Below are 24,641 nucleotides of genomic sequence, written 5' to 3'. Positions count from 1 at the left end.
ACGCATCCAAATTAAACTCTTTAAAGTTTGCAGGCAAGCTGTTCCATTTCTAGGAGCACCAGTCAGCCAGAACACTGCTCCAGGACTGCCGCTGTATGGGGACCTTGCCGAAGGGAGACCCGGCACCGAACACTGCACATGGCACCGCGGCTTTTTCCTCCCATGCTGCCGTACCTCCGCTCGGGTTCGCGGCGTTAAGGCGCGGACACTACATGGTACCCGAGGCGAATGTGCGGGCGTGTCGTGGTGTGTGCCGGGGCCGGGCGTCGCTCGGCTGCAGCTTCAACTTGGGCGGGGCGGTGGCTCTGTGGGGAGGGCGCTTGCCGGCCCGTACCCGTTGCGCCGGTACGCCCCAGCGCAGCGTTACGGAAGCCAACTCCATCAGCACAGGCTCTCCGCACCGGGGCGTGCCTCGGCGGCCGCGGCCCCTCCCGTCCCGGCGAGCGGCGCTGCGGTACCCGGCATCGCTCCGCGTCTCAGCCCCTCCCGGGCGGCGGCCGCTGGCGTCACTGCGGGGCCCACTCGGGGGCCCGCCCCGGCCTGGCGCGCGGGTCACGTGAGCGGCGGCGGCGGCGGCGTCAGCTGATCACGGCTCGGCGGCGATGGACTTTCTCCTGGGGAACCCCTTCAGCTCGCCCGTGGGGCAGCGCATCGGTGAGCCTCGCGGCCGCGCCTCCGCGCCCCTCTCCGCCCGCTCCCCGCACTCCCTCGCCCGTGCCCCCGGGGGCACTCGCCCGCCCAGCCCGCCGGACCCCTGCCTCCGGGAAGCGTCGGCACCCGCCTTCGCGGCGGGACGGAGGGGGGAGTGGACCAATCAGGGGAGAGCTCCGCTCTGACTGACGCGTGCTGCCGACCAATAGGGGATGCGCGGCCCGAGGCGGTGCCGCCGGCGGCCCCGCCAGCCAATCCGGGCGCGAGGGGGTCTTGAGGTGGCGAGGTGAAGTTTCCGCACTTAAAGGGGCCGCGGCCCCGTTGTTGGAACCACGGCCCCCCCCCCCCCCCCAATAGAGCCGAGGTCCGCAATTGGCTCGGGGCCATTCCCGCCCAGGGGGTTCGCGGGGGGTACCGGGTCCTGTCGGGGGGCACGGCGGGAGCTGCTGTCGCATTCCAGGCGGGAAGGAGGGGGGTTTTCTCTCCTTAAGGCGACAGGGTGGTCGGTGGTGGCCATCACCGAGCTGGAGGCTGCCGGGAGCACTGCAGCTCGCCCAAACGGTGTTCCTCACCTGCAGGATGAGCTCTCCAGGCACCCCGGGGTGGGCTGCCCACCCTGAACCTCCCAGCATCACCACAGGAGGTGTGGGCAAGAGTGGGTAACGCTGTCTCTGTGGAGCGCACCTCCCCTGTGCCACGGGCGTTCTCATGGGGCTCCCAGCTCCAGCAATGGGATCAGCGTTAGGAGTCCAGCCTGTGGCTTAGTCCCCTGTGCTCAGGTCAGGTAGATGAACACAGGAGAAGGACGCAGCCTGAGAAAGTGGAGCGAAGAGATGCATAGTTAGAAAGCACAAGAGCATCAACAGCCACACAGGTCTCAAAATAGAGATGCAGCGCTTAAAATACTCAGAATCTTTCTTCCCATTGTCTCAGTGCGTGCAAGTTGTGCTTGAAGGGTATTTTGATGTTGCCCATTTAAACTCTCCAGGTCATGCAACAGCACATATGAATGTATGCGCTCGCTTAATCTTGCTTCTTGTCGCTTGTGCAGACCTCTGTTCCTCGCTGCGAACTTCTTGTCCCTGATTCGATAGGTTCTGGTGTGCCTGCATGGGTGAACAGGCTCCTGCGCTGGGGTGGGAAGGGAGCAAGCAGCTGCTTTAGGTAGTGCTTTTATAAGTGTCACTTATTCTAGAGGCTTCCCAAGAGCTCTATCCAAATGATGGGTCAGGGACACTGTGGTGTGCCACTCTCTAGTGCTGGGAGAGGTGGGTGAGATGCACTATAGCAAGGTGGGGGAAGGATCCCCAGGGAAGTTTTTCTGTAACAAAAACCTCAGATGAATGTCACATGTTTCGTCACGCTTTCCAGGCCAAGCCGTCCCTCCCTTTCCAGAATGAGAAAGTCATTCTGAACATTGAGTCCCTCAGTGGCTGCATCAGATATGTTTTTGTCTGGGTAGAGGCAATCTGAAGTTGTCTTTAGTTGTCACAGGTCACTTCCTGTCCTCTGAATCTTCTGATCGATACAGACTGCAAGTGAGTTCCCTCTGGGCTTTGCTTCAGTTAAAGAAGGGATTTTCAAGCAACAACAACAACAACAACAAAAAAAAAAAAAAAAAAAAAAAAAAAAAAAAAAAAACCACAACAGAAAAGAAGAAGAAAAAAGTATTTCAAGAGTGTTGTCAGAGAGGATTTTTGAGTCGTTAGTATCAGAGGTATGACAGTAGAGAGGTGTTGATGATTTGGGTTACTTTAGGTTATGGGAGTCCAAAGGGGTGGAGGAATTGCAGCTCATGAGAAAGGAACTCAGTAGGGAGACTTGAAAGAGCTGGAGACTGAAAATATAAATATTTTTCTCCCTTTGAACATCACCTATCAACATCCTGGGAACACGGATAAATGCTATCTTCCCTGTTTAATTTGGGACGCGAAGATGTCTGTCTTGTTCGGTAGGTCCATGACATCTGCATGTTGAACCCATGAGCCTGATCACCAGACTTGCACAGTACTTCTGCTTTGGGCTGTCTGTGTCCTTGTAAATCACTTTGACAAAGTCATGTATGCCTGATAGAGCATGTAAAGTCTAAAAGAGCTTTAGGTGAAGGCTGAGGAACAAAAAATGCAATCCTCTGTGGCACACTGCAGCCATGTTCTCAAATTCCTTCATCAATGTTAATCTAGTAAGTCCCATTTATTTTGCTGACAAGGAAACCGATGCTCAGGTAATCTCAGTGATCAGTCACGGAATGAGTCAGTTGCAGAGGAGTAGGTTTTCTAACGTCTTACACCCAGTACTGAGATTTAGTCACAAACGCTGCCTCTGTCCTGGTTTTGGACTGTGATGTCTCTTCCCAAGTAAGATGAATATAGACTTGTTTGTTTGGAGATTTTTGGTATTTGTTTTTGTGTACGTGGGGTTTTTTTAAACACAATACTTCTGGTCAGTGGGAAGTTTTCCAAAGAGTGCTGGAGCATCACTGTTTGGATTCCCCCCCCCTCTCCAAAGGAAAATCTACTCCATCTCCGTGCAGGAGCCAAGAGAAACTTCAAAATGGAAAGTCTAATTTCAAGGTGGTGCTCTGAGTGAGGGAATGGAGAGGAAACCACCAGTGCTCTCTCCTGACCCTGGAAGTCTGGAATAACTAGCAATTACAGCAATACCAAAAGGGACAGAGACGGGTTATTTCAGTGAGTGAGGGCAAGCAAGAGAGAGAAGTAACGGTGTAAGCACAGAGATGAAGAAGACTTTTTTATGGTTGGGGATTGCTTTAAGCATGAGAACCAGGAGAAGTTGAGACTGTAGAGAGGGAGCAGGTAAGAGGGGGTCACGGGTGAGGAAGAGGGGCACATACAGCACAATATGCCAGAAAAATCCCAGTAGCCATTTGGATCCCAGCTTGCAGGTGTCCTTGCACCCCCTGTGAGTTGGGACCTTGGGAGCTGGTGGGCAGCAACTGGTGTCAGTAACGCTCTGCTCTCATTACAGCCAGATGGGTCCCTGCAAGGTACTGCTTCTCAAAAGGGTACTGCCTTGTCTGCTGTGCCCACTCTGTCTGGAGGATAAGGGGCAAAGGCAGCAACTGAAGGGTTGTTTTGATACTCAAGAGTATGAGCTGAGTCACAGGAAAGGAGCAGAAGTTCAGAGACCCAAATACCCACAGCACTATGTCAGCAGCATGAGTCTGTGTCCATCACCATCCTCTAATTAGGTCTGGAGCCATATCTCTGTTCTCTCTAAAAAGCACGTTGTCACCTCTGTCTTTGGAGGAGCAAGACAGCTAAATGGTGGGAGACCTGAATGAGCTGGTGCTGAAGTTTCCTCAAGGGAAGCAAAAGCACAAGGCTTAGGAGGGAGACTTCTTTGTACAGGATGCTGATTTGGGCCAGGGAGAGTATGAACTGAATGAAGGTTGGGAGAAAGGACTGTTTGTGTTGCTTTGTGCTGAACCTGTACTGTCTCATGCAATAAAACGCTTGTGCCCTCAAACACCTGAAATGGGTGAGAAGATGCTTGGTGCTTTGCTGAGGAACGTAAGGCCAGCGAGACAGAGCACTGTAGGGAATGCTGCTTAAGGGCTTGACGTGGAAGAGGGACAGGCAGTCTCTGATAAGCTATGGCAGAGCACGTCAGAGGCTTCTGAACGGCGCCTGGCTGGTTATGCGTGCTTCAGATCTGTGATGGGGAGCAAAGGGAACAGGATCTTCTGTTCCCAGCTCCTGTACTTCTCCAGGCTATTGACTGTAGTGCCGGTGTGCTGCTGCAGGCATGGCTGGGTGGGATTGCCAATCCCACAGCGATCTCTCTCTTGCCACAAGGGCAGAAACAATAAACTCGAGAAGAAGCAAAGCTGTGAAATTCACTCAGCACGAAGCAACGTACAGCCCTGCTGTGTCAGTTATGACCAGCGCAGAGTTCTTATCTTATGATTCCACCTCACTTTTATAACGCAGTTACAGGCATCAGGAGCACATCAAATGCCAGGCAGGGGAAGAGCTGATGCTCTGGTTCAACCCATACCACAGTCCCCAGCGGTCCTGGGTCGATCTGAGCAATCTGTGAGGCAGCAGACTGGAATCAGACAAACCCCACTGCTATCACACCCGGAGAGCCGCACTGGCTGCCAAAACAATGCGGCTTTGAAGTGGCCCCAGGAAGGGCCTCCTGTACATTCAACAGTCACTTGGTGTCAGGCTTGGAGGGAGATGGCATTCATAAGCTCTCCGATAACCTCCTCCCCGGGGAGTTCTCATTTGCACACATAAGTAGAGGCTGCCTGATGAGCCCCACAAGGCAAAGCAGTGGGCAGGCAGCCGTGCCCTGCCTCCTGTGCTCGCTGTTTTTAGGGCCTTGCTGCTGTCCCCAGCCATCCCAGGCTCAGATTTCATGAGGGGCAGAGAGCTCATGTGCTAATTACGGCTGATGAAATGGGGCCAGCCGCCCTGATCCTTCATGTGATTAATGAATAGACTTTGTTTCCTTCCTTCTGCAGGCGTTAGTAAAAGGGTAAAGTTCAGGATTTCATAGAAAACGCCAACATATCTTAGTAGGCTTGGACAGCAAGCAAGCAAGCAAGGAGGATTTAAGGAGCATTAGCTCCAGCTCTCCCAAGGCTAGCTAGGCCAGGTCTTAATCTGTACTGGGTAAATTCAAGCGCTTTGTCCTTGAAAATGCCTCACGGTCCTTGAAACATGCTCCTGCTTTCCATGTGCCCTAATACTGCTCTTCTAGCTTTGTATTTTTGAGTCTCTGCTATGCAGGTTTGCTGCTTTCCTGCAGTTTCTAATTGACCAGCGTGTGAACAGGGATGACGGTAACAGGATGCACACAGCGCTGTAGGGTAACAGCAGGGCAATGTGTGTCACCTCTGAGGAAGCCCCATTTTCCCCTAAGTGGCCACCAGGTGAAGAGCATGCACAGTTTGTTTGCATTCCTGCCTGAAAAGCCAACCTGTGGTCTGACCTTGGCAGGACTGGTGTGCTTGGAGGACAAGGGGGGGTAGTGGGGAGCAGGTTACAGAGTGCCACCAAACACAGGGAAGTGAGGGAAGGGTGTTTGCAGACTCAGTTCATGTTTGTGTATGGTGAAAATGAGCACAAGGAGGGTTGGGGAGACTTGAATAGCAAGGACTTGATGGTTAAAGGCAAGTTTTGTTTCATCCTTGGTTTGTCCTGTAGCTCAGGGCTTCCCAGCAGGCTCACCCCCGTTCCTGCGTTGTGGGGTTTTTCCTTTAACATGCAGTGTTTTCCTTCAGGGGTGAGAAGAGTGGATGTGGACTTCCTTTCAATAGAGCATTCCCTGTGTGATTGATTTGTGTGCTTCCCTGCCAGAGGCAGCAAACAGTACAGAGAAACCTCTGGCTAGGCTGGGGTTCAAACCAACGTGTGTCAAGATCAGGGGATGCCGGAGGAGAGCATAAGTGAAGGGTGGCTTTGTGATCATCACAAATCCATCAGATCAGCCTGATCTGCACCAGCTTCCCCTGGCCATGTGGTGTCCTAGAGCAGGAGGGGACCTGGAGCTCTGCTACTGTATGGAGTCCTGATCCCAAAGGAGCCCTGACAGAAAATATTTCCCCCCATGCGTTGCAACAACTTCACACATTCATTATTCTAGGCATAGAATAGAAACATAGAATAGTTAGGGTTGGAAAGGACCTTGAGATCATCTAGTTCTAACCCCCCTGCCACAGACAGGGACCCCTCACACTAAACCATGTCACCCAAGACTCTCTCCAGCCTGGCCTTGAACACTGCCAGGGATGGAGCATTTACCACTTCTTTGGGCAACCTGTTCCAGTGCCTCACCACCCTCACAGTAAAGAACTTCTTCCTTATACCTAACCTGAACTTCCCCTGTTTTAGTTTAACCCCTTTACCCCTTGTCCTATCGCTACAATCCCTGAGAGAAAGTCCCTCTCTGGCATCCTTGTAGGCCTCGTTCAAATATGCTCCCCTATAGCCCACTGCTCTGGAAATACTCTCCACCACATCACCCGATGTGATGCTACCTCCTATGCCTCACTGAGGAAGCTCAGATCTGCAAGAGGCCAGGATTCCTATATAAAATTAATACTGAAAGCGAGAAAAGTTCAGCTGACTCAAGGGGCCTTCAGGATATCACAGTAGTAGCCAGACCTTGAGAAAGGTGAAAGAGCCTCAAGAACGTTCTGCCACTCTCCTTCCCTTGTTTGCCCTCTTGCATCTGGCTGTGGCCACAATGTAATCAGTGTAATCCCAGTGTAGTCAATACATTCTGCAGCCAACAGAAAAGGTGGCGGTTGGATTGTGATAAGGAACAGATAGGTAACTTTACGCTGTGATGTGTAATCTGTAGGAGGGACACGTGTGTAAGAGGCTGCATTGCACAGTGCTGTGAATAGCTCTCTGCCTGACCCTTAAAACCAGGACATCCCCAGACATGATGGATGTGCTTACCCAGGCAGGAGTTAAAAAAATCTTCTTCTTCCTGTGTTTTGATCCTATCCCATTACTGTGTGAATGGGCATTTCATTTCGTCCCCACAAAGGGATCATTAGCCACCTGGTCAAAAGCAGAAAAAAGCAGCTCTGCAGAGTAAGGGCCTCTCCGAAGGGGTAGAAGACCGACCCACAGCAGCCAGGACCAGCTCCAGATTTTGCAGGGAGAGCAGTTTTGGAAATGCAAGCACTTCTCTAAGTACCTTGTTGAGTCTGAGCTCTTTGGAAGAGCACCTGGTAGGTGCTAAACCGGTCTGGCTAGTTCTAATTCTCTTGCCCCGGTGCTAGGTCAGGCGTTTTGTAGGATGGGAGAGCTGTGAAGGATGGATCTTGTCCTCTGCCATCCGCTGCATGTCTGTGTTTTCCGGTGGTCTGGAGAATGCCTGGGCCCTGCCTGCCCCACTGGCGGTTCTCTTTCCCCCAGCCTCTGGTGGTGCCCCTGAAGGCATCAGTCAGTCAGTGTGGCCGAGGCCAAGGCATGGCTGATTATAGGGTGGAGACGCTGGTACTCTCAGTAATAGCTGCTCATTTCCCACATCTCTGCCTTGAATAACATCAGGGCTGACTGAGGAATTCCTAATTAAAGGGGACACAATCAAAGCTGAAACAGTATTGCTTCAACATCAGCCTGCAGTCCACTTATGTCCATAATCCCCAGAGGCCAGAAGGTCGGGGGAGAGGTGTAAATGTGAAACAAGCGAGAGCCCTGCTTTGGCTGTTTATGTTTGCTTGTTTGGTTTTGTATGGCCCCTGTACAAATAAGGGGGTTGATTTCTTTTGTCTCCCTAATTTGGTGCAAAGCAAGAGTGGTACCATTGGCATTAGATCTGTGTCAGTGTAAGCCGACTGAACTCACAGTTTCTGGCCCTGCAGCAACAAAACAAATAAGCCCCCTTTTCTCCAGTTGTGGAGCTGAAGCCATGCCGAGCACCTTCTCTTCAAGTGCGGGACACCAGGGATCGCACAGTGTGTGTTTATGTGTTGGTAGCATGAGTGGCATGGGCTAAGTTGAGGAGGCACCCTTGCCAATGCGGGCCAGGATGTGCTTTGCGGTGGTGACACCTAGTGGGGAGCACTTAGGGACCCGGACTTTGCAGCTGCATTCATCTCCTTGCCTCTTGTGATGGAAGCCAGGGAGAGGGAGGCTGTGCTCTGGGGTATTCTGACAGGTGAAGAGCAGCCTGTGAGTGCTAGGGCAGCTCTCAGCCTTGCTCTGTCTTGGTTTCTGTTTTCCAGAGAGAGCTACCGATGGGTCCCTGCGGAGCGAGGACTGGGCTCTCAACATGGAGATCTGCGACATCATTAACGAAACTGAAGAAGGGTAAGGGAGCTGGTGCACATCCAGCAGCAGGTCCCAGCACAGCCTGTAACATTGCATCCCTAGACTGCAGTGGCAGCATGCACTGGTGGAGGTAATAAGCTAGCTTTCCCAACAGTCCCTTAGACAAGATTCTGCTGGGATACTCAGAGAGACAGCAAAGGTGTCAGAGCAGATACTTCCCCATTATCTTTGTGAGAGCTGGGAGCCATTCAAACAGTCCATCAGGGTCCCCAGGAAAACCTCAGTTCAAGCTAGGCTGCCTCGCATCTTCCAAAGGCATATGTGCAATTCTTCCACTTCAGTTTATTCCTCCTTCATACCCCTCTCTTTCTTCCCTGTGGGAATGTAAAAATCTGCGGGCTGGTAACTGAGGAGAGAGGAAAATCTCAGGCTGCTTTTCAGTCTTCTGAGTGTGCAAGTCCTGCTGGGGTTCACTTCTCAGGTACTTTCATGTACAGTCACTCAGACCTATGCAAAGTGGGTGGGGGAGGCCCTGTCCCCCTTTCCCTATGGGAAGATATTCAGAAATCTGCCAGACTCATTAGCTGTGGATTTGCCAGTGAATTCAAGGGGGCCTGCTCCTTGTCACAGTGGAGATGTAAAGAGCAGCATTGAAAAATGAAGGTGCTACGTGGAATAAAAAATGTAGGGTTCACCCTTGCCCAGGAGGAAACTAGCAAATTTCCTTGGTAGTTAGCAAGCCCAGTTTTCAGCTTCACAGTTGTATGAAAACAAAGCCAAACATCTCTGCTCCATTCTTTTCCGTGCTATCCTCACAGTGCAAACACACCTGACTCTGTCCACAGTTCTCAGTCCCAAGCTGTGGCCACTTGGTGTTTTGGTTTTGAGCACCTGATAACACAGCGGTACTCTTCTGTCATCACAGCTGTCCCATTGGCCTGCTAGTGCCTATCCATAGCAACCATGCTGCCCCGCAGGCCAATACACTCCTGGCCTCCTCAACACCCTGAGTTGTTGCAGACATCAGCACAGAGGCCTCCAGTTTCAGTAACAGCATTCATTAGCAGGACCCCCCTCTTGCAGAACCACGGGTAGAAGCTGCTTCGCCAGCCATTGCTTCAGGCTGTCCTGAAAACATGGTGGGGAAGGTCACCTCCTGAGTATGGGTCATCCAGAGGCAGTGTCTGTTTTGCTTTGCCTCTCTGTAGGTGGGTCTCAGCCTTCTGACGATCTTTCTTTGATTTCTCCTTCAGGCCCAAAGATGCCTTCCGAGCCATTAAGAAGAGAATTGTAGGGAATAAGAACTTCCATGAAGTTATGCTGGCATTGACGGTGAGTGGTCAGGGCTCTTTCTCAGCTCTGATATGCTGCTGGAAAAGACACAGGTTCCTAAATCCAAGGCAAACATGCATACATATAGAGAAGTCTATAGTTTATGCTTCATCGCTTTTGAAGGTCCTGGAGACATGCGTCAAAAACTGTGGCCATCGTTTCCATGTCCTTGTGTCCAGCCAGGACTTTGTAGAAGGTGTCCTGGTAAGAACAATCCTGCCGAAGAACAATCCACCTGCCATAGTGCATGACAAGGTGCTGACCCTCATCCAGGTGAGACAAGAAGCATGAGTATCTGTGCCAGTTCAGACAGTGTTTGTCTTTAGGTGTTTGTACAGAAGACTCCTGTAAATCATATTGGGCTGTACTGTCTCCTTCTCCTTAGTCCTGGGCAGACGCCTTCCGCAGCTCACCAGACTTGACTGGTGTCGTTGCTGTGTATGAAGACCTGAGACGGAAAGGCCTGGAGTTTCCTATGACTGATCTGGATATGCTGTCACCCATCCACACACCACAGAGGGTATGGGAACATGGCTGAAGAGAAGGGTGTAGGGCAGCTGTTATTATGGATCTATAAGGGGGACTTCAGGAACTGTAACTTGCATTCAGAGGGCTTTTGGGGAGTGAGAAGCTTCAGGACAGCCTCTTTGTTGAAAGAACTTTTGAAAGCAGATGGGGAGTTGCCATCAACATTTCTCTCCTAATTTCACTGCCCTATCAGCTGTGAGTGTCTAAAATCTCCCTGTGCCTTTTCCTACCTCTGTGTGCAGACTGTGTATAGCTCTGACTCCCAGTCCGGCCAGAACACCCCTGTGGTCAACTCCCCTCAGCAGATAGAGTCCATCCTCCATCCTGTCACCCTGCCCACCGGGAGAAGCACATCCAGCGATGCGCCCATCACGCCCACACCAGAACAGGTGAGTTGGACCCGATCCCCATGGTGTTGTTGACTCTCCCTGCATTTGGGGGCTGTTTCATAAACACTCTTCTGGGACTGCTGTCTTGGTCCTTCCTCAGCCTCTGTCCTCAAGGAGCCATTCCTCTAAAGCATAGCCCCTCGAGAGCTCCCCAGAGCTCTGTTGTGGCCACAGTGATGAGCTGGGATACCACAAACACTGAGTGGTTGTATTTTCCTAAGACAGGGTTGCTGGCAGGTAGAGGGAAGATCTGGCTGCAGGGAAGTGAGGCACTGAGACACAGAGGTTTTGAGTGAGGTCTTTGTAGTGCTGTATAGCAAAAGCTTGTTCAGTAGATGCCTCCTTATCATCTTTATCTTGCCTCACTGCTGACTTAATATGAATGAACCCTGTCTGGCTATGTGGTTTCCAAAGGCCCAGGGCTTTCTCACTTGTTTCCCATCCTCTTTTCTTCTTCCTCATCCTGACTTCATATGACTTCAGCACCAAACCTCCAGCTGTTGGTACACTGCAGAACAGAGGGTAGAAACCGTTCTCAAGACACTCATTAGTAGCTTGTGAAACCAGAGGGATAAAGCTTCAACTTCACACTTGGCCAAGGCTCGCCTTTTGAATGGGAACTCATTTCTCCCTTCCACCTTTTACGCTGCTTTGGAAATGAAATTATTTGAGTGCCTGCCACACAGGAGGTGCTAGCTGGGGAGAAATTTGAATCATAACAGCAGCCTGTGATGGTTATTAAAAATCAAGGTTAGGCTAGGGCCCAAAGATCCCAGGTGAGGGCTTGACATCTGTAACCAGCAAATGAACTTGATGGTAAGTAATGGAGCTTCCTTCTGCCGGGAGCTCCTGAGAGCTAAACTTAATAGTAACAAAAAGAGCTCCCCAGTGGCTGCTCAGCTCTGTGAACACATGCACACAAGCGGTGCACTGCCATTCAGAGCTTCTTTAGCTATCTTCCTTGTCTTCTCAGGCAGAGCTGTCATTTGCCCTCCCTTTTGCAGGTTGGGAAGCTGCGCAGTGAGCTGGAAGTGGTGAATGGGAACATGAAGGTCATGTCAGAGATGTTGACAGAGCTGGTGCCCACCCAGGCTGAGCCTTCTGACCTGGAGCTGCTGCAAGTAAGGAACACTGGCAGGGTGGAAGGCTGGCACATGCAGCTTGATTTAGCAATGACTGGATGGACTGAGGTGTGACACGTGGTAGGCGTGGGGAACAACTGGAGAGTTTAGTTCGGGGCTTATCGAGGAATGATGAGATAAGGGAGAAATGGGGAAGGTGGAGTTTTAACAGCCAAGGGAAGTCACGCTATTGAGGCTAGAATCATCTCATGGGGATTTGTAGTTCCTAAGGGCCTTTCTTTCTGGGTGAAGTGTTACACAAGAAGCATACAGTTATGGTCTGTAAAGCTTAAACTCAGTTTACATCTCACACCAGTACCTGTTGCCCATCAACACTTGCTGATAGACCCCAGTAGCTTCTGGGCTCTGTTCCAGTCAGACTTCCAAACCTGGGAGTGTTCAGCCTTAGCTTGACCTTTGTGGTAACTTCCCCTTGCTGTGAGCAGGAGCTGAATCGGACATGCAGAGCCATGCAGCTGCGTGTTCTGGAGCTGATTCCCCGTGTCCTCCATGAACAACTCACTGAGGAGCTGCTCCTCATCAATGACAACCTCAACAACATGTTTCTACGCCATGAAAGGTACCTCTCTTCCTTTCTCTGCTTTGGTCTTCCACAAGAGTTTACTCCCCTTTGATGACCTTCTATCCTACCCTTTTCATCTGCCTATGAGTGTAATACTCAAGATGTATCAGCCTGTATCATCCATCTTTGAGAACAAAGCCACTTTTTGCTGATTTATTCCTATCCCTTCAAAACTGCTGTGTAAGTTTCTGGTGGAATATAAAGATGTCCTTGTAGCATAACCCAGAAGAAGGAAGGAACTGCATGGAAAGAGCTGGGTTTCTAGCTCTGAGGCAGATAGGGAGAGACAGGACTTTTCCAGGTGAGGATCAGCACTCCTTTCTTTTTATTTCCGTTTCATCAAACCCATCTGTTAAGCTAGGATGGAGTCTGGAGAAGTTAGTCCCTGTGTCTGGATGGAGAGCGGGGTTTCAGCCATTTTGGTTGAAAGTAGCTCTGGAGGATCACAGAAGTTTCCTCACACCATCTCTCAGGAGATACCAACTCTGAGGGCCTTGTTATGGTGTCTTTGGTCTTAAGGGAGAATTGGGCCCTAAGCCATGGTCCTCCTTTCCTAGTATGTAGGAAAGGGCAGGCTGTGCCAAGCCTTTATGAGAAATCTCTTTGGCTGGGGGTGAATAAGCAGATGCCATTGAAACACATCCTGTCATCTTTCTTGCAGGTTCGAGCGCCTCCGGACAGGACAGCCAGTAAAGGTAACTTGGAGCAACTGCCCCTCTGTGCAGCTCAGTTTGCATCTTGCAGGTCCGGCAGTGTCCTGCTGAATTGGAGAAAAGTTCAATCTGCCCTTGTTCTCTCCCAGCCCAGCTGTACCAGGCCATGGTGGTGTGCAGGTGTGCAGTGTTCAGTGTGTCCTGAAGTGGGAACGTTCAGGCCTCTCCCTCCCTACCACTGGGAGCCTTCCTCTCACCCAAAGAGCAAGAATAGATCAGCAGCAGTTATGGTTTTCTGGTATTGAACATTGAGAAGACCAGTTCCCACATGAACCTCCCTTTGTCCTCTGAGCTTTGTCCTGTCCTTTGAACCAGCAAGCGTTTATCCCACTTTCTGGAATCCAGCAGAGCTGGGAGGCTGGCTACCATGGCATACTCTGCCCTGGGACACTATTCCTAGCCCATTCTCTCTGACCACTGTTCCCCTTTTCACAAGGAGAGGCTTTACAACTGGTATCTTCTGATGGGTAGAGAATGGCTTCCTTCTGCAGTGTCAATGAGCTAGGACTGAAGAGTCAGGGTGTCCAAACTTCAGAAACTCTCTGTCATCTTGCTTTTTTTTCCCTCCAAAGGCACCAAATGAGGCAGAGAACAGCTTGATTGACCTGGGACCCAGTACTCCTTCTGCAGTGAGGCAGCCTGAAGTCACCAACAATCTCTCTTCTCAGCTGGCTGGAATGAGTAAGTTACCATGCAGTTTTCCCCCCAGTCCTCCCGTGGGGATCCTTTCATGCCCTTGAATCACCTCCCCAGATTATTTAGCCACATTCACAAAATAACCTAGAGAAACAGGGTATATTGTCAACTAATAAACTCATGAAGAAACTTGTATATGCCCCAAGGCACACAAGCATATGTCTCAGTATTCACCTGATGCTGTGCAGGTCGTGACACAGTGTTAGGCTGTGGCTAAGTATTGGGCCTTCCTGGAGAGTAGGGGAGAAAGTTGCTCCCTCTGCAGTGCCAAGCAGCAGTGCAGTTGCCTCTCTTGCTGTGTGGTGTCAGGCTGACCACTGAGATCTGGGAGAAGAAAAGCAGCTAAGTTGTGTGGGAAAGGCAGCCATGAGCATCTTGGGCTCAGGACCCAGGATGTGACAGGTTGTTTACTTAGAAAGCCTGAGAAATCCTGAGGGTTCTTCAAGACATACCAACAGCCTACATAGCACTGCCTGAAGCTCTTGCTAGCTGTAAACACATTCAGTAAAGCTTTGGATGCCGCTACAGAAAATGGCAAGACTTTCTACAAAGCCATTGAGATATTTTTGAAGTCAGGGTTTTTCAGATGATGCCTGAGTCATGAAAATCCACTCACCTGTCTCAAAGATGCTTGCCCAGGAGCACAGGTTGTCCTCTTCCACAGGTTATGGAGCAAATCCCTCTGAGTTGTCTTAAATGGTCAGGAATATCTAGCCTTCAGCATCAGTGCAGAAAATTGCTGCTGCTGCCTGAGATTAAGCTAAAAATACCTGCTCAGCAGGCGAAGAAACTGCTTCTGTTACAGCACGACACATATGCATACGGAAGAGTGGGTCTAGAGCAGTGTAGCCAGTTCTGATGCTTGCTTTCCACACTGCACCCTCCAAGCCCACAGGCCCCTGTTTAGTGCTCTGTGCTGCCTGCTCACCCTGCTCTCTCTCCCACAGACCTGGGCTCAAGCAGCGTAAGCGCAGGGCTGCACTCCCTCGACACCTCTGGCAAGCTGGAAGAAGAGTTTGACATGTTTGCCCTGACCCGTGGCAGCTCGCTGGCTGAGCAGCGCAGAGAGTGAGTGTAGCAGCCTGCCTGGTCCTGTCCTGCCTTCTGGCAAAGGGCACTCAGGCAACTGCGGCTGTGACCCAGCTCCTGGGAGGCAGCAGGATGCAATAGAAATGCATTCTCATGATGCACAGTGTTTGTAGGATGACCTCTGTGTTCCCAGTCCTTCTGCATGCTGCCATCATCTCCCCTTCACCTGGGCATACGGAGAGCAAAATGGTTCTCTGTGTGTGGAGACATAGGCTAGGGAGACTCAGTGTCTGGTGATGAAGGTGTAGAGTGGGACTGGCTGAGTTTTCTTGTCTGTCTCTGAACTCATGTGCTCTGAGTGGGTTGATGTTGAATTGGGGAACTGCTGAATATCTGTGCAGCCTAACGGACAGATTATTGAACTGGAGTGCAGGAAGTATACAGCCAGTTGTGGCTTGCAAGGCAGGGCACTGCTCTGTGCCTCGGCTTCCCTGTTGGTAAGTGGGACTGACGTTTCTTCCTCCATAATGTGTTTTAGACCTGGTGTAAAGCACTCAGATCTGGGTCTCCATAGTACTGTTGAACTGAAGATTTATGACTGAAGAGGTCTCTGCTGCAAAGAGTGGATTCCTGAATCCTTGTTCTGGGAGGAACCAACAAGAGCTGTGCTGTCTGGTCTCTTTGGCTTGAGAGACTGAGGCTGATCTTGTGCTGTTTTGCCTGTCAGAGTCATCCATTGCTCTCTCAGTTTCCAAGCAGTAAAGCCCACAGGCACACAGCTGCCCCCAGCTCCCAAAGACCAAAAAGCTGGTTTTATAAGGCTCCAGTCCGGATGATGGCACGTGGGAAAGGTTTAACTCACAGAGGCAAAAGGATGCTGGGGCATGAATTAACAGGGCTCATTTGGAGAGCTTTAAACTAGATTCGAAGGGGGATGGGGTTGAAACTGGGCTTGCCCCAGTGGGGCAGCACTCTAGAATTGATGAAGACTGGGAGGCCTCCTATAATCTTAGGGTGAAATTGGTGAGCTCAGCTCCCTCCTTGAAATGCCTATACACCAATGCGTGCAGCATGGGAAATAAGCAGGAGGAGTTGGAGACCTGTGTTAAGTCAGGAGATTATGATCTGGTGGCAATTACAGAGACGTGGTGGGACAGCTCACATGACTGGAATATACTCATGGAGGGCTATGTCCTTTTCAGGAAAGACAGGCCAGCCAGGCGGGGTGGTGGGGTTGCTCTTTATGTGCGAGAGCAGCTGCAATGTACTGAGCTCTGTCCAGGAACAGAGGATGAGCGAGTTGAGAGTCTGTGGGTGAGAATTAAGGGGCAGGCTGGCAGGGGTGATACTGTTGTGGGTGTCTGTTACAGGCCACCAGATCAGGGTGAGGAAGTTGACGAGGCCTTCTACAGGCAGCTGAGAGCGGCCTCACAGTCACAGGCCGTGGTCGTCGTGGGGGATTTTAACTTCCCTGATGTTTGCTGGAAGGACTACACAGCAACCCAGCCACAGTCCAGGAGGTTCCTCCAGTGTATGGATGATAACTTCCTCATGCAAATGGTGGATGAGCCAACCAGGAGAGGAGCGCTGCTGGATCTCATCCTCACTAACAAGGAGGGGCTGGTCGAAGCAGTAAAGGTTGAGGGCTGCCTTGGTTGCAGCGACCACGAGATGGTGGAATTCAGGATCTTGTGTGGTAGGACCAGTACAATAGCAAGTAGAATTGCAACCCTGGACTTTAGCAGGGCAAACTTTGGCCTTTTCAAGCAATTGCTAGGGGAAATCCCATGGGCAAGGCTGTTCGAAGGTAAAGGGGCCCAAGATAGTTGGTTGACATTCAAGAATTGCTTATTCCAAGCTCAAGAGCGGAGCATCCCGACACGTAGGAAGTCAAGGAAGAGGGCCAGGAGACCTGCGTGGCTAAATAAGGAACTGCTGGGTATGCTCAAGTGGAAGAGCAGAGTTTACAGGTCATGGAAGGAGGGGCTGGCCACTCGGGAGGAATATAAGGCTGCTGCTAGAGGATGTAGGAAGGCAGCTAGGATGGCTAAGGCCTCCTTAGAATTAAATCTGGCGAGAGGGGTCAAGGACAACAGAAAGAGCTTTTTCAAATACATAGCTGATAAAACTAACACCAGAGGCAAGGTTGGCCCACTGGTGAACGGGATGGGTGCCCTGGTGACAGAAGATACTGAGATGGCAGAGTTATTGAATGCCTTCTTTGTCTTTGTCTACTCTGCCGGAGGCAGTCCTGAAGAGCCCTGTACTCCTGAGACCTCAGATGAAGTCAGGTCACTGGAGCGGTTTGCCTTAGTCCATGAGGAATGGGTTAGGGACCAGTTGAGCAATCTGGACATCCATAAATCCATGGGTCCAGATGGGATGCACCCGCGGGTGCTGAGGGAACTGGCGGAAGTCATTGCTAGACCACTCTCCATCATCTTTACCAAGTCTTGGGAAACGGGAGAGGTGCCTGAGGACTGGAGGAAAGCAAATGTCACTCCAGTCTTCAAAAAGGGCAAGAAGGAGGACCCGGGTAACTATAGACCGGTCAGCCTCACCTCCATCCCTGGGAAAGTGATGGAGCACCTTATCCTTGATGCCATCTTAAGGCATGTCAGGGATAAGAGGGTTATGAGAGGCAGTCAACATGGCTTTACCAAGGGGAAGTCATGCTTGACCAACCTCATAGCCTTTTATGGCTAAATATTAATAATATAAATAAAAATATAACATTGTGGATGGATGATGGCAGAGCGGTGGACGTGGTCTACCTTGACTTCAGCAAAGCATTTGACACAGTCTCCCACAGCATCCTCATAGCTAAACTGAGGAAGTGTGGCCTGGATGATCAGGTAGTGAGGTGGACTGCGAACTGGCTGAAGGACAGAAGCCAGAGAGTTGTAGTCTATGGGGCGGAGTCTAGTTGGAGGCCTGTATCTAGTGGAGTGCCTCAAGGGTCAGTATTGGGACCAGTATTATTTAATATATTCATCAATGATTTAGATGAGGGAATTGAGTGTACTGTCAGCAAGTTTGCTGATGACACTAAGCTGGGAGGAGTGGCTGACATGCCAGAAGGCTGTGCTGCCATCCAGCGGGACCTGGACAGGCTGGAGAGTTGGGCAGGGAGAAACTTGATGAAATATAACAAGGGAAAGTGTAGAGTCCTGCATCTGGGCAGGAACAACCCCAGGTTCCAATATAGGTTGGGGAACGACCTGTTAGAGAGTAGTGTAGGGGAGAGGGACCTGGGGGTCCTAGTGGACAGCAGGATGACCATGAGCCAACACTGTGCCCTTGTGGCCAGGAAGGCCAATGGCATCCTGGGGTGTATTAGAAGGGGGGTGGTCAGTAGGTCGAGAGAGGTCCTCCTTCCCCTCTACTCAGCCCTGGTGAGACCGCATCTGGAATATTGTGTCCAGTTCTGGGCCCCTCAGTTCAAGAAGGACAGGGACCTGCTGGAGAGAGTCCAGCGCAGGGCAACAAAGATGATTAAGGGAGTGGAGCATCTCCCTTATGAGGAAAGGCTGAGGGAGCTGGGTCTCTATAGTTTGGAGAATAGGAGACTGCGGGGGGACCTTATTAGTGTATATAAATATATAAAGGGGGAGTGTCATGAGGATGGAGCCAGGCTCTTCTCAGTGGCAAACAATGATAGGACAAGGGGTAATGGGTATAAACTGGAACACAAGAGGTTCCACTTAAACTTGAGAAGAAACTTCTTCTCAGTGAGGGTAACAGAACACTGGAACAGGCTGCCCAGGGAGGTTGTGGAGTCTCCTTCTCTGGAGACATTCAAAACCCACCTGGACACATTCCTGTGTAACCTCATCTAGGTGTTCCTGCTCTGGCAGGGGGATTGGACTAGATGATCTTTTGAGGTCCCTTCCAATCTCTAACATACTGTGATACTGTGATACCTGTGCTCCTGATCTGTCCACTGGAGTGCCTTGTTCTGCAGCTGGACAGTAGCAAGTTAAGGTCTCTTAAGGATGTCTGCTTTCATTCCCCTTCCTCACTGTTTCTGGTAAAAGTGGTGGGGAAGCTCCTGTCTGACACAAATCTTCATGTGTTTTGCCCATGGGTTTCCCCACCACTTTTACTGTGGGGTGTGCTGCCTGAGGACAGGAAGTCTAGGACAAAATCAGTGCCCACAACAGCACCCAGTCAGGGCCTGAAATCTGAGCCACTAGTATGTGCTCAGTGCTAGAGCCTGGGGGAGATCTGGACATGGCTGGAATCGTATCCTCTCTGATGTGGCGCAATCCTTAACGGACTGAGGCTTATGATCTCTGCACAAGTAACAAGACATCTTCTATTTATTCCTCACTGCCCTCCATCTGCCTGCACTTGCACTCCTGCCAGGTAGCCTCTCCTCTGACTGGCTCAGGCTTCACATTTCACTCCCCAGCCTCTGCTCTCAGTGCATCTGAACAGACCCATTGCCCTGCTGTTCCCAAACGGGACGTGCTGGCAGAAGACACAGGCAGGGCCGCTGGGGTTTGTTCCTGACCCGCCCTATGCTTCATGTGTGTCTCGGCAAAGCAGTGCTTGAAGCACCTCAAGCCTTTCCTGCCATTCTTCCTCATCAGTGGCATGATAGCTGCGTTGTACTTCATCCTTGATGCCATTGTCCACAGTGGCCCCTTCACTGATGAGCACTTCTTTGAGAAGTTTGAGCGCCGGTGGCCCAAGCCCCTGGCTCCCAACAAAAACAGCTCCACTTGATGGTCTGCTGGATCTGCAGAAAGGGTCCTGGGAGCAGCTCCAGAGAAGACTTGTGGAGAGTTTCTGGGAGAGGCTTCATTCTCCCAGCATGGACAGACTTGTTTTCTCCGCTCTGCTTGGATCAAATGGTGACGTGTAGTGTTAGCATGTGTGATAGAGCCTAGAGGGGACATAGAAATGGGATGAGGGAGATAATGCCTGTGTGTGGAAAAGGGTTGCTGTAATGGTGCATTTGGAGATCTTGGAGCAGCACTAGGCTCTTCTGATCATCCAGTCTCACCTCCTATGTAGGTAGCATAGACCAGTGAGTTCTTGAGTAGTATAGTATCAGTTAAAGAAATGCTTTTGAGCTGTGTTTGTGTCTGTGAAGGTAGGCAGGTATGTAGGGGCTTGTTGCTCTAATCCTTTCTAAAGTAGCTGTAATGTTCTGGTCAGTCTGTGTTAGTTATCTCTCTTCTGTAGTCAAGCCCAGAGAAGATGAGTGTCATGACTGATGCACGTAGCTCTGTAAGTCTGTGTTTTAGTCTGTTGGATGGTTGTTTTCATATGTTGCCTTGTCATCCTGTCATGTGCCAGGGCTGTCCTGTGGTATCCCACTGTGATACTACAGTGAGTAGCTTAGTCTGTTTTGTGGTGGGCTACAACTCTGGTAGGGGTTTTGCACACCTTTCTAGAAGCTCTTGGGAGCAGAATGATGAGAGATGAAAGGTTGTGCAGTTAGAAGCACAGAATATATGTTTAGGAGTTCCTGCTCTTCACTCTCAGGCATCTTATCAGCCTGTGTGTTATCTAACTTCATGCTTTCAGGGTGAAGTACGAAGATCCCCAAGCCTCCAAAGGACTTGCTGGTGCCCTGGATGCCCGGCAGCAGAACACAGGAACGGTAAGTGGCCACAGAGCTTTTAGTGCACCACTGGAAATAAAAGTATTCTCCTTGCTCACCAATGCAATAAATGTGCTGTCTGTTTGGAAAACTTCAAGTGTTTAACTTGCCTCATGTTATACTGACTGATACTAGAACTGAGCCCCAGTCTATACCAACCTGCATTTCCTACCTGGGCTATATGCCTCATTCTTTAAACCCCAGAGGTGGGGAGCTATGGAAAGTCTGGGCTTGACGTAGGCAGTAACAGGATGGCCTCCTTAGATCTGCAGGGAAATTTCCACCTTTAAATGTATGTTTTACCCCACTTCAGCAGGTTTCCAAGTCCAGTTGCCTTCTCTCTGCAAACAGAGAAGTAGGCCACCAGCACTAGTGTGTTCTTTCCCCTACCCTAAACCCACTGCCTTCCCTCTCCCTCACCTTCTGCAATAGCAGCTTTCAGTGCAGACTGTCTCTCGAGCAGGGGGAGTCTGGTGCCTTTAGTGATGGAGCCCAGCTGACTAAGTGGATGATGCGGCAAGGAATGGTGAGATCGTGGAGTGCCAGCAGGGAGGAAGGAGGAAGGAAGCTGGGGCTGCTCAACTAGAAGTGGCACTGGCACAGCACATGAGGATGCACAGCAAACATCAGCAGAGGCTGCATACTGAAATGGAGCAACCCTGGTCTGGGCCAGTAGTGGAGACCAGGGTTGGGAAGGAAGCAGGCAGAGTTTCAGTCCTTTCTCAAGGAAACATGACTGCAAGAAAAAAGCATAGGAGCTCTGAGGCCAAGAGAGTGTGTGCCACTCTTTGAGTTAGAGGATGGCCTGTTCTGAGGTGGGTGTCTGGGGCAGAGGCAGTAGCTGGTGGCATCATGAGGAAGCTGGTAGCATTGTGCTGCCATTCATTCCCATTACATCCCCTCCTGCTCAGCATGAGCTGCCCCATTTGGAGGAAAACATTCTGGCTTTTGCCTTGTTCAAGGCCTCCTCCTCTAAATTGTTACAGCCTTCAGGCTGTTGAATTCGGTCTTTCAGCAGCAGGAATTCCTGCAGTTATGTGACACACTCCCAGTTCCGAAACTTGTTAGCCTGTCTTCCTGAAATGGGCACTGCCCAAACTGATGTCTGCTTTAGGAAGTTTCCACACATGCTGTCCAGTTGGCTTGAATGTACTTCTACCCCAAAGACTTCCTTTCTGGGTAGAAAAAGCCAGTTTGCTTCGAAACTTCCCTAATCTCCCACATCCTCTTCTATCCCCATTCATCCGTCTGCCGGCTGTGGTAATTATCTGCTCCCTGGTTTGGGGAAAACTGCCTGTCCTTGGTAAGAAGGCATTGCTCTTTTTCTTGGTCTTGCTGTTCTCCTGAGATCAAGGGAGCTATACATGCTGGGACACTAATACATAACTACCCACAAACACTCTCTCATGCTTCTGCTTGTGGAGCCTCTATCAGGGGCTGCTCCTTGCTCAGCTTTGTTCAGGAGCTCATGGCTGGAAAAAGGATCTGAGGTTTGGAATCAGACTTGATTTCTTCCAAGGTTATCTCTGTCCACTAGGAAGTGTCTCTTTGCTGTGCTCCATGGGAATCACTTCTTGGCGGATGTCTTTCCCCCTTATTGTGTGCCAGACCTGGCATGTCCAGTATCTTCAGCTTCACAGACTTTGATACCAGCCTGTCACTGGTTTGTAGAAGGGAAGAGGTGTGGGGAAAAGCACACCTCTTGTTCTCTGGCTGCCTAACACAAGCAGCTGACTTCCACCTAGTGAGTCCTCACCAAAATGGGAAGCCTCGTCCAGTCGCAATACCTCAGAGCCAACCACCAAACCTCAGATGCTTTTACTGACGTGTTCTGAAAGCTGTAAGTGTTTGGGTGTGGATGAGGCAGAGGAAGCAGGTGAGCGGTGACATTGGTAGCTGGGAGAGCTTTGCAGTGGCACTGGCTGGAATGGGAAGGGCCTCAGCAGACTGAACAGTGGAACAAAGTTAGCTTTTGGGTTGGGCTTTCTTTTTGCAGAGTGGGTTTCCTGGAACATCCTCTTTTTTCTTGGCCTCATAGCTCTTTTTCCTTCTGTCCTAGGTGCCGGTTCCCCAAGCCAATTTCATGGAAGACATAGAAAAGTGGCTCTCCACTGATGTGGTAAGTGAGGGGCTGCTGCCCTGGAGCCAGCAGTCTTGCCAGAGTTGTCTTCAGGGCTGGATTTTAGGCACTGTACAACAGCGCTGGCACTGCTGAATCGGCTCAGGGGGAGCAGGGGAGGAAAGGCCAGGGACATAGGGTTTGGGATACCACAGCAGTATAGTTAGCCTTCTGGGAGGTATAGCTAGTGAATGAGGCTCAAGGCCATTCTAACATGTCTGTACTGCAGAAGCAGGGGGATCACTGTCCTGTCTCTCTCCATGCAGACATCGAGATGCCTTTGTCTACCTTGCTTCTAACCATGCCCTTCTCCTCCTTCCCTAGGGAGAGTCAGAGGATGCAAAAGGTGTCACCAGCGAAGGTAAGACTTACAAGCCAACCCCTTTCTCCAGCTATTCCTGGCAGCACCTTGATTCTTCCACAAACATCCCTTCTTTCTAATGCTCCGCTCTTCTCTTGCCCAGAGTTTGACAAATTCCTGGAAGAGCGAGCAAAAGTTGCAGACCGGCTGCCCACCTTGTCCAGCTCCTCAGCAGGGACATCTGTCTCCCCTCCTGCTGCTAGCCATCATCGGAAGCAAGCAAAGGAAGATGATGCTATGTTTGCCTTGTGAATGCTATGGACTGGTGTGCTGTGGAGCAAGAGGCTGTGTGTGCTGTTTCGCTTGCCTCTGACCAGGGGCCAGCAGGGGAAGGACTCTGTCCCCTTCCTCCACTCTCTTCCTGTTTTCCCTTTGAGTTGTTTTTATTTTTAAGCTGCTTTAAGATTTCAGATAATCTTTATTGTGTTTAGGGATGTCACACAATATACTTGTGAAGGGGGTTTTCAAAGCTGCTAGAGAGTGTGGGAGTTCAGTAGGCTTTTCTTTTGGTACAGTGTGGGCAAAGCCGAAGAAGCTGCCCATCCTCCTCTCCAGTGGGGTAGATAGAGCTCTTGCCCAAGAAGCAGGAGAGGCTGAAATTATTCCTGCCTGCCTCTTCCCTCATGCCGTCCCTCTACCCTCCTGCCTGACAGTGTTAGAACAGGAAAGCATGGGGATGCAAAGCATTACAGGTGGCAGAGGAGGAACACTGATGTTAGAGGGGCCCTGTTGCTGTAGTCTCTCTTGCACAAGTGCTTGTGGTATGCAACACCTTCCCACTCACAACCCCTTCTCTTCCTCTTCCTTTCCTCCTTCTCTCCGTTATTTTATCCATAATCCTGCCCACAGCCCGAATGTTTCTGTTGCATGACAGCCAGTTACCAAAGCCCTCGCTGCACACAGGGCTTGAGCTGCAAGTGGTACCCCAGGGTGTCTGCTCTCTGAAGGGGCTGTCTGCTATGGGGTAGGATGTGCCTTCAGCAAACTCTTTGCAGTTAATTTAATTCTCCCATTATTATACTTTTCTCCCCTCTTTCCCCAATGTGATCCCACCTCCCTCTCTCACATTCACTGATGCCTTCCACCACATCATGCCATGATGTGGGGAGTCTCACTGACTAGTGAGTGCTATAGACTCCCTTAGGGTAGCTGCGTGTGCTGCTCCCTAAAGCAGGAGGCCCTTCCATCAACACTGTTACACCATGTTGTTGCTGGGATTGCTTGTTCAGCTGGTGGGCACAGAGGTGAAGTGAGACATCAGTCACCTCATGCCAGCAAAGCAGCCCTGCAGCAGCCAGGAGCTCCTTTGCTCTTGGGGAGGAGAACCTTTCTGAGTAACCCACGCATGCTGCCCATGATAAAGGCAGCCAGGGAGGAGGATGCCAAGTCTGGGGCTCCTGCTTGTGGGGTTTCTTGTCAAGCTCAGGAGGGTTGCCTTTTTTATTGCACATTAAAGGAGCAAAGTCTTGAGCCTCCCTGGAAGATCTGTGTGTGTTCTCAGTGCTGGGGATGGGGACAGGAGGACCTGGTGTGGGAGAGGAGGGGTGCAACCATGCACCCACATTTGCTGTCCATGAGAAGGCCAGGGCACTGTGGTGCTGAGGCATGGCATGGGGCCCAAGGGTGCTGTGAGACAAGGGAGGCGCTCACTGGCGCGGTGACTACAGCCCATCTCAAAATAGCAAGAGGGCGACCTACCTCCTCTCCTTTCTGCCTTGTGACCAGATCCAAATACCCACCCTGCA

The 24,641-nt window shown here is 50.9% G+C and overlaps 1 protein-coding gene across 6 annotated transcripts; it reads left to right on the top strand.

Moving 5' to 3' along the window:
- Positions 1 to 71: 71 nt before the first annotated feature.
- On the top strand, positions 72 to 24,371 carry TOM1 (target of myb1 membrane trafficking protein). Of its 6 annotated transcripts, none has more exons than XM_080638832.1 (15): positions 72 to 654; positions 8,366 to 8,541; positions 9,665 to 9,743; positions 9,867 to 10,016; positions 10,129 to 10,263; positions 10,514 to 10,660; positions 11,665 to 11,781; positions 12,228 to 12,361; positions 13,026 to 13,059; positions 13,650 to 13,758; positions 14,721 to 14,841; positions 20,341 to 20,416; positions 22,476 to 22,535; positions 22,860 to 22,896; positions 23,000 to 24,371. In XM_080638832.1, exons 1-15 carry the CDS (start codon positions 229 to 231, stop codon positions 23,146 to 23,148), a joined length of 1,950 nt encoding a protein of 649 aa, XP_080494958.1. In that variant the 5' UTR covers positions 72 to 228; the 3' UTR covers positions 23,149 to 24,371. The 6 variants fall into 6 exon arrangements, 5 of the variants coding, with proteins under 5 accessions (XP_080494958.1, XP_080494959.1, XP_080494960.1 ...); XM_080638835.1 differs by having other exon boundaries at positions 458 to 654; positions 8,366 to 8,450; XM_080638833.1 differs by lacking the exon at positions 10,129 to 10,263.
- Positions 24,372 to 24,641: the final 270 nt, after the last annotated feature.

The sequence above is a fragment of the Psittacula echo genome, assembly GCF_963264785.1.
Source record: "Psittacula echo genome assembly, chromosome: 1".
Taxonomy (NCBI): Eukaryota; Metazoa; Chordata; class Aves; order Psittaciformes; family Psittacidae; genus Psittacula; species Psittacula echo.
The sequence above is the reverse complement of the archived record's forward strand: the minus strand, read 5'-3'. Positions and strand labels throughout refer to the sequence as shown.